Below are 16,049 nucleotides of genomic sequence, written 5' to 3'. Positions count from 1 at the left end.
TTCAAGAGTATCAGGGAAGTATGTGCAGTGAAAATTACGACTGTGAAGGTGCTCAGGGAGCATAATGGTCTGACAATTATGGACAAGATCAACAATAAGAATTTTCAGGATGGAGTAAAACGGGGGAAGATGCCAAAATAAGAAAACTGGGAGGAGCTGGAAAGAGCACAAGCTAGAAGGTAGTAGATGAAACTGGATGCGTGGGATAGTGGGCGAAATGTAGCTTGGGTGATAATGGGAAAAAGCAAAGAGCTGGAGAAGAAGGAATCTGATAGGAGAGAGTGGATCATTGGAGAAAGGGAAGCAGAAGGGGACCGAAGTGAGGTGATTGGCAAGTGAAGAGAAGAGTAGGCCAGAGTGGTGAAATGAAGAAGAGGGAAAAGGGAGGCGGAAAATACCGGAAAGCCGAGATATCTGTGTTCATGTCATAAAATTGGAGGTTCCATAGACAGAATTTAATTGCAGTTTACTCCTCCAACCTGAGGCTGCTCATGTGGCAGCAAAGGAGACGATGTGCGACATTTCTGACCAGGAATGGGGATTGGAATTGAAATGTTTGGCCACTGGGAAATTCTGCTTTTTGTTGTTGGAGCTGAGATGCTGGACTAAACGTTAATTAATCTGAAGAAGGCACGTCTGTATGAAACATCGACATTATTCATCTCCATAGAATTTGCCTTATACGTTGAGTTCTTTCAGCATTTTGTATGTGTTGTGATTATTGTTGTTAATAGTTTTCGTGCGTCCATTATCTTCGTAAGTCTGGATGCGATATCAGGTTAAGGTTCTTCAATATATTACAGGAGCATACAAACAACATATATTTTTTTATATTTCTATTGAAAGATCGATAACTGAGACAATTTCCCAGAGCGGATCTATAATCGAGACGAAGTCTATGGAGTCTGGGAATGGACAGGATCAACAATAAGAATCATGAAACCGAGAGGTGAGACTGAGAGACTTTCACGGCAGCATTCACTGAATTCTCGATTCACCATTTCTTCGTCTTTGGGATTTTGCAATTTCGTTTGAAGCTCTCCATACCTCATCATACTTGGGATTTTACCTGAATGAAATCATGCTTATTTTTACCCCAGCTGTTGGAAAACACGTCAGCCTTGTGTACAATTGAACACTCAGCGTGCTAGAGTGAGTATAAATGAATGATCGTGGAGATTCATCAGCTCAGAGTTTCTTCAGCGAGACTGCGGGCAGCTCGAATACAGAGTGAATCACACACGGAATGCCTGAAACTATCTACAGTATGAGAAAGATATATTACTTGATCATTGCCGTTATTGGTGTCCCTGGTAGGAACAGACGCGAACTAATCTTTGCAGTTCAATGTGCGCGGTTTTTGGACCCGTTCAGTCACCGACAGCCGTTGTGATGCCGGTGTATTAGTGAGTGTAGTGCAGTCATTGTGACAGAACTCTTGTGTTCCGTCAGAAGGTTCCTTGCAGTTTAATCAATAGACAAGGCTGAAAAGAAGAAACAAAAAAACAAATATTAACTGAAACAGATGTAGAGTGGAAGATTGCGGGGAGATGGATATAGTTTGTGGACATGACTGGCAGCTTTGATTTATCAAGGTAAAACCGCTATCAAAGTAAACTCCAATTCTCCAGCGTGCTCGGCAGCATCCAGGGCCACGGCGTTTTTTTTCCCGCCCCAATAGTTCAAGATGCTTTAATTTCAAATTGAAAGCAATTGCGCTGTGTTTCAAAAAATGATACAAGGTTGAAGAGAACGCGGAAAGTGAAACCCTGGTGAGATTCACTTGTGTGTTCAATCTCGGACCATCGGGAGTTTTGAAAATTCAAATCGTGTCGCTGTGCGTTTTCGTTTACAAGAGTTTGAATCCACACCTTATTATCGGTGAAGAGGGGTTTCGCCAACCAGAGGTGTCTGTTAGATGCCTGACTGGGTAATGTACATGCAATACTCTGGTCGGGAAAAATAAACATCGAACCATTTGGAATAATGCTTCTGTAATTTGGAGCAGGTCAGGAAGAATGTGCTAAAAAAAATGAAAATGGGAACTTCCTGATCTGATCCGTTGTCATAGTTTGAAGGAACCGCATCCAAGTGTATTTGCAGAATTTAAAAGCAGCGAACCCAGCTGGGCCGGCGAGGGCAGGTGACAAACGGGAGTCGAAAAGGAGATGAATGCCTGCGAACAGAGGAAGTAAATGTGCTACGAACTTTGAACGTTGTAAATGGACAACCTCAGAGGCAGCGGGGCGTAGCAACATGCGATGAGTGCCAGGATATGAAGGAAGTGCCGAGGTATCCAAACTTTACACATCGGTCTTAAAGCTCCCTTGGCGATCAGTTGACAGTGCCTCATTCCCAAATCTTGCTCCTCTTGCAGTACCGAGTATGTAACCTTCCTCCCTGCTTGCGCACCATTGCGGAGTCTGCGAAGCACAATTTACGCCTTTTAAACCTCCAGTATTGAGCGCCCGCCAGGTTTGACTGTTCTCTCTTTACAGCTTATCTCTGCACAGAGTCTCACAGAGCGTGAGACAGTAATTCATCGATTCCTTCTGCTGTCTCTCCCCCCCCCCCCCAAATGAATTTAGTGACGATTGTGATCCTGTTCCGGGGGAAGTGCGGCCTCTCCACCTGCACCACTCGCTACCTGGTGGCCATGACAACGGCGGATCTACTGACCGTTGTCTTGGTGGTGATATTGTGCCCGCTCAGTTATTATTACTTCCCTGGGACTTTCCTGGCCATCACCCCCGTATGCAGTGTGATTGCTGCCCTGACAGAGACAGCCACAGACTCCTCTGTCTGGTCCACTGTCAGCTTTACCTTTGATCGGTTTGTCGTCATCTGTTGCCAGAGGTGGAGAGTAAAGTATTGCACCGGGAAAACTGCGCCTGTGGTTCTGATAACAACCAGTGTTCTGGTCTATTTGAATCATGTGCCCTACTTCTTATATTGCAACATGTGAAAGTGATTGACAATATACCCGGAGACTGCATTCCAAAGACGGGATACTATACGGATCCCGGGTGGGTGGGATATGACTGTCTTACTACTGTTCTAACGTCATTACTCCTGTTCTTGTTAAAAATACTCCTGAACAACCTGACAGTCAGACACATTTTGGTGACTAATCGCGTCCAAAAGGGTTGAAAGGTCAGAGCAAGGCGGAGAACCGCAGTGACCCGGAGATGGAGAGCAGGAGGAGGTCTGTGATCTTACTTCTCACCATCTCCAGAAGCTTCATCATCCTGTGGTCAGTGGATGTTGCCCAATTGTTTATGACACCATTGCTGGATTGGATCAGAATTATTAGAATGATTTGGAATACATTTCTTCAACACACAGGATACATACCAATGATATTAAGTTGCTGCACAGACGTGATTATTTATGGTAACTCAGTCCAAGTTCAGAGAGCAGTTCGTCAGCGCAGTGAAATATCCGCTCACGACAATTATTCAACTAATTAACAAACAAAATATCTAACCTCTTCTCAGAGGCGGTTGCCGTGATTTCCATCTGGACACTGCAGAATGGACGGTCACCGAAGAACATGACAGCGGGGAGAATAAAACTGGTTTAGAGCCCGAGAGAGGCACAACACAGGCAAACACACATTCACACCTTCAGCCCGCGACATCCACCTTCTATCTCACCTTACCTTTTCTGTTTATTTGCCCAGCATATTCCAGCCCTGTCACCGTCACAACCCTGTCGGTAATGATAAAGCGGGAGAGCATCCAAGGGTATTCAAAACCTTATCAGCAAATTGCATCTGATTTGTTACTTCAGTCTTTTGCGTCAGGATGAAATGAAAAAGAAAGTCACCAGTCTAAGCAGCTTACAGTAAACCTCGCACTTGTCCTTGGTATCAGATAAAGCTGTTGTGGAGAAATGATTAACACTACAGAACTCCTGGATTTGGTTCATAATTGTGCACATTTCCATGGAACACCCAAATTCCTACTCCAAGGAGAAATGTCACCTCCCATCCTGATTTATTAAAAATTTCCATCCGAGCAAACTGCACGTTGAATCTGCTCTGTATTTACTGCAGTACAATCGCATGTTTAATATTATTTTTAGTCTATTTTTCTCAGGTAAAACGTGACGCATGGACGTGTACAAAGAACCGATCTCTGAACTACGACGAATTGTCGGACTATACCAGTGATGTTCATTATTGTCCTGCAGGTCTAATTGTTCAATGTTAGTGTGGAGTCAGTTGGGATGATACCAGCCCTATATATTACAACTGGGACAATGTAAACCGTGTTCATCCATCGCAGACTTTCATTTTCCTCTTTCACGTCAGCATATTTCAGGTTTTTCCACTTATTGATTTCAGCCTGCTGTGTGAGTCGGAATGCCTGTATCTATTCAGTAAATCTAATTTGCATGTTTATCCTGTGATATTATATCCGGACGGGATCATGTATCGCCCTATCTCTAATAACGGATCGGTAGCAATGCAATTGTTTGACTCCGACTCTAAAACTGGGTCAGGCTTGTATTTATAGTAATCTACAGTATCTTTCATCAGTATCATCTTAAAGCAGGATTTTGGTGAATGCTGCTTGCCACTTGATGGCGCTGTGTAAGCAATCAAACGGCATATTCTGCTTCAGAACCCGAGAGAGACACAACACTTCGTCCTGAGTTTGTTACTCTTTTAAACTGCATTTTTGTTATTTTTGTGTCAACCGCCTGGTCCTCTATTGACACAAGGAGTGTGATGCTTCTTCCTGTGTCCCAGCGCCATGATCTTTTTTGGAAGTGCCTGCTCTACTAATGGTTGGTCAGATCTGATGCCTTAAGTTAGAGGCAGCTTATCGCCCCACCAAGATTCTTTAATGTCCCCCTGGCGAGTGTTATTTGCTCCTAAAGCCATCTTAGGACATGTAATCACCCCAGAGGGTATAACTGTTCTATTGTGATCATTTCTTCATCTTTCTGGTCTGAGCTTTCATTTCAGTCTGTTTTCATTAATGAAAATACATCCTTAGAAGAGTTACAGTGAGTGGGACAGAGTGAATGGGACTCCCTCAACAGTGTGTGCAGCTCCCTCAACATCTTGCTCACTCCTCTCCATAGTGCAGTCACTTTATCTTCCACGCCCTTTCTCCCTACCCTTCACCCTCCTCTCAATTCTCAGCACACCTTCCTCTCTGCTTCTCCTCCATCTTCTCTCACTCTCCATTTCCTCCTCTCCCCTCTTATCCTAATACATCCTCTCCCACTTCCTCACCTCCCTCTCCTACTCCAGTCACCCCAACTTCCGCTCACTCTCACCTCTCTTCTCCCCTTTCTGTCTACAAACCACACTCCCACCCCGACACTGAATCTCAGCCCGTGCTCACTGCAGGATAGCAACCCGTCCCTTTCAATGTGCGACAGTGACATCGACAAGATAAGTAGCCTTGGTGACATCGGAACATACTGGCGTTTGGAGTTGGATGAAGCAGAGGAGGGAGAGAAAGTGACAGAGAGATAGAGGAAGACAGAGAAAGAGAGAAGGGGAAGTGGCAGATAGAGAGAGAAAGAGGGGAGGGAGGGATGGAGGGAGGAGAGAACAGGCTGAGTGATGGTTGTGAAAAAGAGGGAGAGAGAATCGAGAGACTGTAGGAGTGTTAGTGAGACAGACTGAGGAGAGATTGGAGGGAAGTGTTGGAGGAGAGAAACAGAGGGGAGAGAGACGGTGGCAACAACCAGTGAGGGGAGAGAATGGCGGGAAGAGTGAGGTGGACGTGGGTGAGAAATAAATGGGGAGCGAGTGAGGGGGCAGAGAGAGGCATGGGAGAGAATGACGGAGGAGAGGGATTGGAGGGAATATGAGAGGGAAGAGAGATGGGGAGTTAAACTAGGATAGAAACCAGAGATTGAGACGGGGGAGATATACGAGGGAACGGGACTGGCCCTTTGATATCTCTGTTGATCAGTGAGAGAGAAACTGACAGGGATCGAAAAGGGCTACTCATTTTAAATGGAGACATATGCAAATTTCTAAAATTCTAAATCATCCATGTAAATTCCTTTAGGATCAGTGAAGTGTCTGTCTATCTGAGTGTAGGCGGCTGACTGGGTACATTTGAGCTGGAGATAGAGGGGGATGGGCACAGAAGCATAGATCACTCATGGCCATGTTGAATAAACATAATAAGACTTCCTCCTCATCTCTCTTATGAATTGATTTCCCTGTAGTCTGAGGGTTTACCCCTGGTCCTGGGCTACGCATTATGGGAAACATCCTCTCTATCTTGGCTTTACAGTATTTGAGAAACCCCCCCATAATTCTAAACAGCTGGAACAGCACAGAGACCATGAGCTGTGGTCTTGTTAAGCAGCTTCAGCTGCAGCACCTTGTTCAAAACCATCTGAAAATCCAAACACCACCCACCGCCTTTCTTATTTCACCAAAAAATTCCAAGAGATCTGTCTGGGAAGATTTCTCCTGAGGAAAACCATGCCGACTTTGGCCGTACAGGGGAGTATTTGAAAGGACTGTCATGGAACAGAATCACTGGCAGGGTCCAGCTGACCAGAGTTGACTCTCTACTGTACACTAGTTGTGTTATAAATTCACTTAAGTACCAGAGACAGAGTTTAAAATAAACTGATTTATTTCTCTCAGATCCAGAATATTAAACTCCAGTCTCATTAAAGGTGAATGTGCAGCAGAAGAAACTCCTCCCATGCCCAGTTACCAGGGTGCAGAACTGGGTGTGGTGAGCAGCAGCAATAATTGCAGAGTTCAGCACCGACAGTCATTCTCGAAATTGCATTCAGCAACGGTGATGGACAAATATCCAGCATGCAGCTTATTGAAACTTTCTCCCCAGTGTGAACCCGGTAGTGTGTCACAAGTGTAACATGCTGCAAGGTTTCACTGCTCATGTAATGGCCTCTCTGCAATGTTTCACTGCTGATGTAATGGTTTCTCTGCAGCAGCAATGTTTAGGTTAAGACTAGATGTAAGAGGGATTTGGAGTGCGGGGCTATCCAACGGGAGAAATGTTTTTTCCTGTGAGTCTGGAAGAGGGAATTTGTGGTCTTTCGCTAGGGAGAGATGAGAAGACACGAATGGAGAGACTGGGCCATTTTTCTTTCTTTACTTTACTAACCCTATAGTCAAAGTAAGAATTATAAAGCTCAATCGTTTAATCACATATTGTGTACTGTTTGTAATTTCGGGGAACTGATTTGTAACAGGCCACATCACACAGCATCCACCCAAATGAGATTTCTCAAGTTTGGCCGGGCTGGGGTCTATCACCCCTACATTAAGCTGCTAGTCAAAGCAAGAGTTACATACACCTAGATGACTGCATGAATCACTTCCCACATTCACAGCAGGAGAACGGCCTCTCCCCATTTTGAACTCAATGATGCACATTTGGTTGATTTGGCTGAGAGAATCTCTTCCCAAAGTCTGAGCAGGTGATCGGCCTCTACTCAGTGTGAACTCGCTGGTGTCTCTGTAGTTGAGATGACCAAGTGAATCCCCTCCCGCAGTCCGAGCAGGTGAACAGCTGCTCCCTGGTGTGAACTCGCTGATGTACCTTCAGTTGGGATGACTGAGTGAATCCCTTCCCACAGTCTGAGCAGGTGAACGGCCTCTCCCCAGTGTGAACTCTCTGATGTACCTTCAGTTGGGATGAGTAAGTAAATCCCTTCCCGCAGTTTGAGCAGGTGAACGGCCTCTCTCCAGTGTGAACTCGCTGATGTACCTTCAGTTGGGATGACTGAGTGAATCCCTTCCCACAGTCTGAGCAGGTGAACGGCCTCTCCTTTGTGTGAACTGACTGGTGTCTCAGTAGGTGAGATGAGCAAGAGAATCCCTTCCCACAGTCTGAGCAGGTGAACGGCCTCTCTCCAGCGTGAACTCTCTGATGTACCTTCAGTTGGGATGAGTAAGTGAACCCCTTCCCGCAGTTTGAACAGGTGAACGGCCTCTCTCCAGTGTGAACTCGCTGATGTACCTTCAGTTGGGATGACTGAGTGAATCCCTTCCCACAGTCTGAGCAGGTGAACGGCCTCTCCTTTGTGTGAACTGACTGGTGTCTCAGTAGGTGAGATGAGCAAGAGAATCCCTTCCCACAGTCTGAGCAGGTGAACGGCCAATCCCTTGTGTGAACTTGTTGGTGAGCCATTAGGTAAGACGACCGAATGAATCCCTTCCCACAGTCTGAGCAGGTGAATGGCCTCTCACCAGTGTGAACTTGCTGATGTGACTTCAGGATAGATGAGCAAATGAATCCCTTCCCACAGTCCGAGCAGGTGAACGGCCGCTCCCCGGTGTGAACACGCTGGTGTACCTTCAGTTGAGATGACTGAGTGAATCCCTTCCCACAGTCTGAGCAGGTGAACGGCCTCTCCCCAGTGTGAACTCGCTGATGTACCTTCAGTTGAGATGACCGAGTGAATCCCTTCCCACAGTCCGAGCAGGTGAACAGCCTCTCCCCAGTGTGAACTCGCTGATGTACCATTAGGTCAGCTGACTGAGTGAATCCCTTTCCACAGTCCAAGCAGGAGAACGGCCTCTCCCCAGTGTGAACTCGCTGATGTATCATCAGTTGAGATGAGGAAGTGAATCCCTTCCTGCAGTCTGAGCAGGTGAATGGCCTCTCCCCAGTGTGAACTCGCTGATGTACCATTAGGTCAGCTGACCGAGTGAATCCCTTTCCACAGTCCAAGCAGGAGAACGGCCTCTCCCCAGTGTGAACTCGCTGATGTATCATCAGTTGAGATGAGGAAGTGAATCCCTTCCCGCAGTCTGAGCAGGTGAATGGCCTCTCCCCAGTGTGAACTCGCTGATGTACCATTAGGTCAGATGACCGAGTGAATCCCTTTCCACAGTCCAAGCAGGAGAATGGCCTCTCTCCAGTGTGAACTCGCTGATGTACCTTTAGGTCAGATGACCGAGTGAATCCCTTTCCACAGTCCAAGCAGGAGAACGGTCTCTCCCCAGTGTGAACTCGCTGATGTACCTTTAGGTCAGATGGCCAACTGAATCCCTTCCCACAGTTTGAGCAGGTGAACGGCCACTCCCCGGTGTGAACTCGCAGATGAGCCATTAGGTCAGATGAGCAAGTGAATTTTTCCCAACAAATTCAGCAGATGACCAGCCTCCGCCCAGTGTTAACTGACTGGTGTGCCCACAGCTGGAAAGACCGACTGGATCCCTTCTCACACACAGAACAGGTGAATGACCTTGCCCAGTGTGAACTTGCTGATGAATCTTCAGTTGAGATGACCGACTGAATCCATTCCCACTGTCTGAGCAGGAAGGAAGATGAAGTGAATCCCTTGCACCACTTCTTAAATATCTGATCAGAGACAGCAAAGCTGGTGTGATCTGTTTGAGATTCCAGTGGACAAATTCCTCATCATTTTCAACCTGTAAAAAGATTTACAAAATCCATCAATGGGTGTAGGACAACATTTCAGATGAGATCACTGACTTCTCAAGGTGTGATATGGCTTCACACTGTTACAGTGAAGTTCAACCCAAGTTGGTGAGAGAAGTCATCTTCTAACTGGGCACAGTGCTGGTATCTGGAATGACCATCAAATTCTCTGATGCTCCTCCTGTCTCTATGAGAATGGGGCATTTCTGCCATCCCCAATCTGTGACCTGGCTCAGTTTGACTCTCTCCATTGGTATTATTCCCTGTTCCCACTGAGCTGCATGGGTGCCTGGCCCCACAGTAACTGAAACACTCTCATGCAAATAGCCGGTACTGCATTCCACGCACCCACCACTCTCTGTGTAAAAAAACTAACCCCTGACATCCCCTCGGTATCTATTTCCAAGCACCTTAAAACTATGCCCCTCATGTTAGCCACTTTAGACCTGGGGGAAAAAGCCTCTGGCAATACACACGATGAATGCCCCTCATCATCTTTTCACCTAAAATATGCTCTAAACATAAACAAGGGAATCATACATTGCTTTGACGTTTTGTTAGAAGTATACAAAATTATTAAGGTGCAGATAGGGTAAATGCAAGCAGCATTTTCCACTGAGGTTGGATGGGATGATAACCAGAGGTCATGGGTAAGTGGCGAAGGTGAAAATTTAACGGGAGCGTGTAGAACAGCTCTTCACTGAAATAGTTGTGAGAGTGTGGAATGAGATGTCAGCATGAGTGATGAATATGAGCTCAGTTTCACCATTTTAAAGAAGTTTGGATGGGAACCTGGATGGTAGGAGTATGGAGGGCGATGGTCCCAGTGCAGGTAGTTGCATTAGACAGCTTAAATGCTTTTTCAGCATTGACTAGATGGGCCAAGTAGCCTGTTTCCATACTGAACTTCTGTATCTTTCTGTGACAGAGAAGCTAGACAAACTTGTTTGGAAGGGAAAAGGTAGGAGTGACAACGGAGCAGCAATGGCTGGAGTTTCTGGGAGCAATTCGGGAGCTGAGTGATCGATACATCCGAGGAAGTGAAAGCATTGGAAAGGCAGGAGGACACAACTGTGGCTAAAATGAGAAGCCAAAGCCAACATAAAAGCCAAAGAGAGGGCAAACAAAAGAGCAAAAATTATTGGGAAGCTTCTGGAAACCAACAGAAGACAACTAGAAAAAGTCAGATGAGCTCAGTGCGTGGAATCATGATATTGTAGTCATTAATGAGTCTTGGTAGCACCCAACAGTCTGAGGCATTTAGAGGAACAACATATCCAGGGCCTCAATATCTCTTAAAAACCCAGGTTCCCTGCACCAGTTACCATTCAACCTTTATTTTGGCAGGCACATACACGCTCTACATCCTCAAAATTTCACTTCTGAAGGCCTCCCACTTACCAAGTACTCCTTTTCCAGAAAACAGCCTGTCCCAAACCACACTTGTCAGATCCTTTCTGATACCACAGAACTGACCTTTCTCCAATTGAGAATCTCAACCCGTGATCCAGACCTCTCTTTTTCCATATTTACTTTGAATCTCCTGGCATTATGATCACTAATTTCTGTCACCAGCCCTGGATCATTTCCTAACAGCTTCCTGCACACTTCTACGTCGGGAATCATACCTACTGAGTAAGGGCACATTTGACAAACTCTACCCCATCTAGTCTTTTTACAGCATGGAAGTCACAGACAATATCTGGAAAGATAAAATCACTTACTGAATCAACCGTTGTTTCTTGGCATGGCGTGCGATCTCTCTGGAAATTTGTTCCTCTAAATCCCTCAGACTGTTGGGTGCAACCAAGTCCCAAGAATGGATACAATATCATAATTCCCTTTCCTGAGCTCATCTGGCTTTCCTACGATGCTTCTTGCATTGTGATATACACAGCTCAGCACATTCATCGCACCATGCTCAACCATTTGATTGCTGACTCTGTCTGAGGTCTGAACAACATCTGACTGGTGTCAAGAAAACAACCTCTCCCTCATTGGCTCAAAAACAAAGGAGCTGGTTGTGGAGGACAGGAGGAATGGAGGCAGACTAACCCCTATTGGCGTCAATGGACCTGGGGTTAAGATGGTGAACAGCTTTAAGTTCCTCAACATAAACATCACCAAGGATCTCAAATGGTCTGTACATACCAGCTGTGTTTTTCACCTCAGATGGTTGAAGAAGTTTGGTATGGGCCCCAAATCCTAAGAGATTTCTACAGGGAGACAATTGAGAGCATCTTGACTGGCTGGATCACTGCCTGGTACGGGAACTGTACTTCCCTCAATCAGAGGAACCTGTAGAAAGTGGTACGGACAGCCTGGCACATTTGCAGATGTGAACTTCCCATTATTCATGGAAAAGAATAAAGTGAACTCGTGAAAAATATAATGAACTGATTGTGGTGTGGTTATTGATCCGGCGAATTGAAGTTTACACCATAAAAAGTTTCCCATGCGGATACATCACACCTTTGTGTGGCTACTCTCTTCTGTTGACTTCAAGAAATAGCAGAGAACTGTGGACTTCGCTGAGCACATCATGGAAACAAGCCTCCCCTCCATGGACTCGCTCTATACTTCCTGCTGCCTCAGTAAATCAGGCAACATAATTAAAGATTCCCAGAACTCCAGACCAGACATTCTCAATTCTCAACCACCCATCGGGTCGAAGATAAGTGAAAACACAAAAACAGAAGACGTACCACCAGGCCTAGGGACATTTTCCATTCTGCTGTTATAAGCAAACTGAATATTCCTCAGCATTATTCCTCAGGAATTCCTCAGCTTCCTTCTTGCATTAATAGGGATATATACCTCGAAACATTGGCTGCACTTCGGCAAGTTATAACAGTGGAATGGAGTGAATGAAAAAATGCCCGCCCACAATGAGAGGACGTGACACTGGATCTCACTCCCTTGTCTGAACGGAATAAAGATTAAACTGCACAACCACAAGAAAAACCCACATATGTAAGGTACCACACACATGATGTCAGACCCCGGTGTAGCAAACCCATGCATGACATCAGGCATGTGGAGGGGGGAGGGAAGGGGAGAGGATAGGATTTTTGGTTCTGTGGCTCTCTTCTAAGGAAGGTGGGACATGTACAGAAGGTACCACAACAAGAGAGAAGGTTCTTTGGAAACTTAAGATCTGAAGGCAGATAAGTCACCTGGACCAGATGGTTTACACCCACAGTTCTGAAAGAGGTGGCTGGAGAGATTGTGGAGGCATTACTAATGATCCTTCAAGAATCACTAAATTCAGTAATGGTTCTGGAAGACTGGAACATTGCAAAAGTGACTCCACTCTTCAAGAAGTGAGAGAGCAGAAGAAAGGAAACTATAGGCCACTTAGTCTGACAGTGGTTTGAAAGATGTTGGAGTCGATTGTTAAGGATGTAAGTTCGGGGTACTTGGAGGCACAAGATAAAATAGGCCAGAGTCAGCATTGTTTCCTCAAGGGAAAATCTTGCCCGATGAACTTGGTGGAATGCTTTGAGAAATAATAAGCAGGGTAGACAAATGACAATTGGTTGATATTGTGCACTTGGATTTTCAGACCTTTGACAAGGTGCCACATACGAGGATCCTTAACGAGCTCTGAGCCTGGTTGGGTGGCGATGAGAAAGGAGCTGATCTTGGGTTTACATTGTTATGTGTGATGAGAAAACCATGGGGAGATGGGGTCCAGAGTTGGCCCCCCATGAACTATGCTGCTAACGAGAGGGAGAGATAAAGAAGGGGAGAGGCGCCATGCTGCACATGCTGATAATGAGAGAGACACAAGGATTTAAAATTATGGCTTTTTCGCTGATTGTTGACTTTACTCCCAAGGACTTTGCCTGCTTGTGTGAATCCTTGCTGACACAGCAGAGTGATGCCAGGTGCCTGCTGAGACAGGAGGGAGTGGCCAGTTTGATGGACATGATCAGCTGATGGATGGCTGGAACCCCGGCTGGGGAGATAAAAGACGAGTCTGCTGAGACACAGGCAGACACGCCACTGGACACTGAACGAGTGTTGTGCACCCACAGGAAGGTGGGGGCTTGGAGGATCGATTCGGGGGAATCGGTCCAAAGCTCACAGTGTGTGAAGGCAGGCCAGTGGGGGCTTGTGTGTGTGTCCATCCTCGCCTGGGTGACAAGTCCAGAACTGAAGAACGGTCTAGCCGGGAACGGAAGGGTCATAATCGATGACCACAACAGGTCAAAGGAACAAGAAGACAACGGAAGGTTTGCCTGCTGATTCCGCTCATCTCTCGTTCGCTCTCTCTCTCTCTCTCCAACGTCACAACAGCAACTACCTTAACCCAAACTGAACTGAACTGAACTCTGCATTATCCTAAGACTATTCATTTACCCCTTGACTACGATAGAACTCGGTTTTGATTCTTGATTCGTATTCTACACTTCTACACTTATCATTGCTAACCTGTCGTATATATATATTTGCATTTTGGATACTGTATTACTTAGTTTACTAATAAACACCTTTAGTTACAGAACCACCAGACTCCAACGTATCATTCCATTTCTGCTGGTTTGGTTACCCGGTTACAGGTTACGTGACAACCTAAATCGAAGGTCGGTTTGCGGGGGAAAGGGGTCGGGATAGAGACAGATGTCTGGACAGTCTGGGCCTGGAATGCAGGATCAGTTAGTTGTGGTTCCCCAAGCTGTGAGAGAGGATGTTGGTGACATGAATCTGTTGATGTGTACGGGTGTGGGGTAAATGGTGGGAAAGTTGTGGGGCTACTGGCTGGTGGAGGGAGGTTGGGGGATGTGGGTTATCGGACACAGTGTGACCCGGGAGGATGGGTCCTAGGGCAGATCACGTTGTGAGCAAGGGAGGATCTGGTCCATTGCATCAGACAGCTTTCAGGAAGTAACAAATCTCTCTTTATATTAATCACTGTCTAATCTTGCTGCTACCATTGTGTTTGTCACAGAGCCCAGAGTCTGGGAACAGCTCGATGGTAGGAAGCAGATGGTGATGATGGGAGGCTGTTTATTGGAGTCAAGGCCCGTGCCGCGTGGAGCTCCCCAGGGTAACACCCATTGCTACTTGTCATCTGTGCTATTAATCTGGTTGAGAATGTACGGGGTATGGGTAGTGAGTTTGCAGCAAGTAATTGCAAACAATTACTTCTTTTTGCAAGATAGTAAATATAAACACCCCTCTTTCCCTCTCTACACTCAGAACCAACCAAAAGCTACTTCAGAAGATGCAAGCTCTTCAAATGAGCAAACACTGAGGGAATGTGTGTGAGTTTAAAGAGCTGTGCTACTGACAGAACATTAGCAGATCTGGAGTGATTGCAACTGGGTCTGATAGAGGCATAACTGGTATTTCTGGGCACATTCAGTCTCACTCCAATTATTCCCTACCTTCCTTTGTACTGTTCTGTGATGTCCTAAAGGACCAGTATTTGAGTAAATGAGACTCACCAAACTTTCTCCTGACTGAATCAATGGAAACTCTGACTCAGAAGGGTTTCTCTCCAGTTGGTTCTCTCAATCCTCGGGCTGATTCACGTGTTGCTGTTCCCCTCATCTTCAGTTGTGGTTTGCTTCCAGTTGTGGGCTTTTCTTCAATCAATCTCTCACCGCAGGTGTAACTTTAACATGAGAGATAACGAACCATGTTAACAATACAAAGGAGAACAAAATATTTCTGCTCTCTGAAATCTAAACATTGAAGACAATATAACGATCTCAGTGAACAAATCTGTCCCTGACACGTCACAAAACCTGATATGGGATAGGAAGGAGCCATCATTCAGTCATTGTAAGACATAAGATGTAGGGACAGAATTAGGTGATTCGATCCATCGAGTCTGCCCCACCACTCAACCATGGCTGAGATTTATTCCAACACCATATTCCTGCCTTCCTGCTGTAACCCTGGAAGCGACTTAGCAATCATGAGATATTAATTTCTGTCATAAATATACCCAAATGGCAAGCCTCACACCACCATCTGTGGCAACAAATTCCACAAATCAGACATCTTTTGGCTGAAGAAATTTTTTGATCTCAGTTTTAAAGGGAAGCATCTTTACTCTGACACCGTGCTGTCAATCGCAAACTTTCCATGCCCACTGTATCCAGGCTTTTTCAGCATTCGGTAGGTTTACTTCACCATACATCCCTCCACTTCCCCCACCATCCGGCATCACCATCCATCCGGAGACAGTGGGCACACACCACGTGACCGTGCGTCACAAAGGGAAAGGCGGAGCAGATCTGCGGCGCACAGCCTCACGTGACCTGTTCGCGGGACGTCCGTTTCAATTCCGCGGAAATAGACAGCCTGGGCTCCTGGTTTGGATCGCTCAATGCAGATTCAGTGAAGCCGACACATTTCTGACGAGCCCAGATAACTGGGTACTAAATGAGAAATTGGCCCACGGTTCGGGGCTCAAGGCCAATTCGGATCCTCCTGACTCGGGATCGGTCTCAGTACTCACCAATGGGAAAGTGTATCTTCGGCCCGCAGACAGTGATCCCGACCCCTGGCTCCCCACCCAGGAGGCGGGAACCCTTTGCCGATCCGGGAGCTGATGTACTTCAGCGCTGTGAAAGCGAGCACACCGCCCGCCTGTAGACTGTGAGCATGCGCGAAGTAATTGTTGCG

General features: G+C 46.2%; 1 protein-coding gene across 1 annotated transcript; it reads right to left on the bottom strand.

Moving 5' to 3' along the window:
- Nucleotides 1-6,601: 6,601 nt before the first annotated feature.
- LOC140720990 (uncharacterized) lies at nucleotides 6,602-14,980 on the bottom strand. Its single transcript, XM_073035856.1, has 2 exons — nucleotides 14,861-14,980; nucleotides 6,602-9,397 (listed from the first exon to the last, which is right to left on the bottom strand). The coding sequence occupies exon 2, from the start codon at nucleotides 9,072-9,074 to the stop codon at nucleotides 7,449-7,451; it is 1,626 nt and encodes a 541-aa protein (XP_072891957.1). The 5' UTR covers nucleotides 9,075-9,397; nucleotides 14,861-14,980; the 3' UTR covers nucleotides 6,602-7,448.
- Between the last annotated feature and the right edge of the window lie 1,069 nt (nucleotides 14,981-16,049).

The sequence above is a fragment of the Hemitrygon akajei genome, unplaced genomic scaffold (assembly GCF_048418815.1).
Source record: "Hemitrygon akajei unplaced genomic scaffold, sHemAka1.3 Scf000049, whole genome shotgun sequence".
NCBI lineage: Eukaryota > Metazoa > Chordata > Chondrichthyes > Myliobatiformes > Dasyatidae > Hemitrygon > Hemitrygon akajei.
The sequence above is the reverse complement of the archived record's forward strand: the minus strand, read 5'-3'. Positions and strand labels throughout refer to the sequence as shown.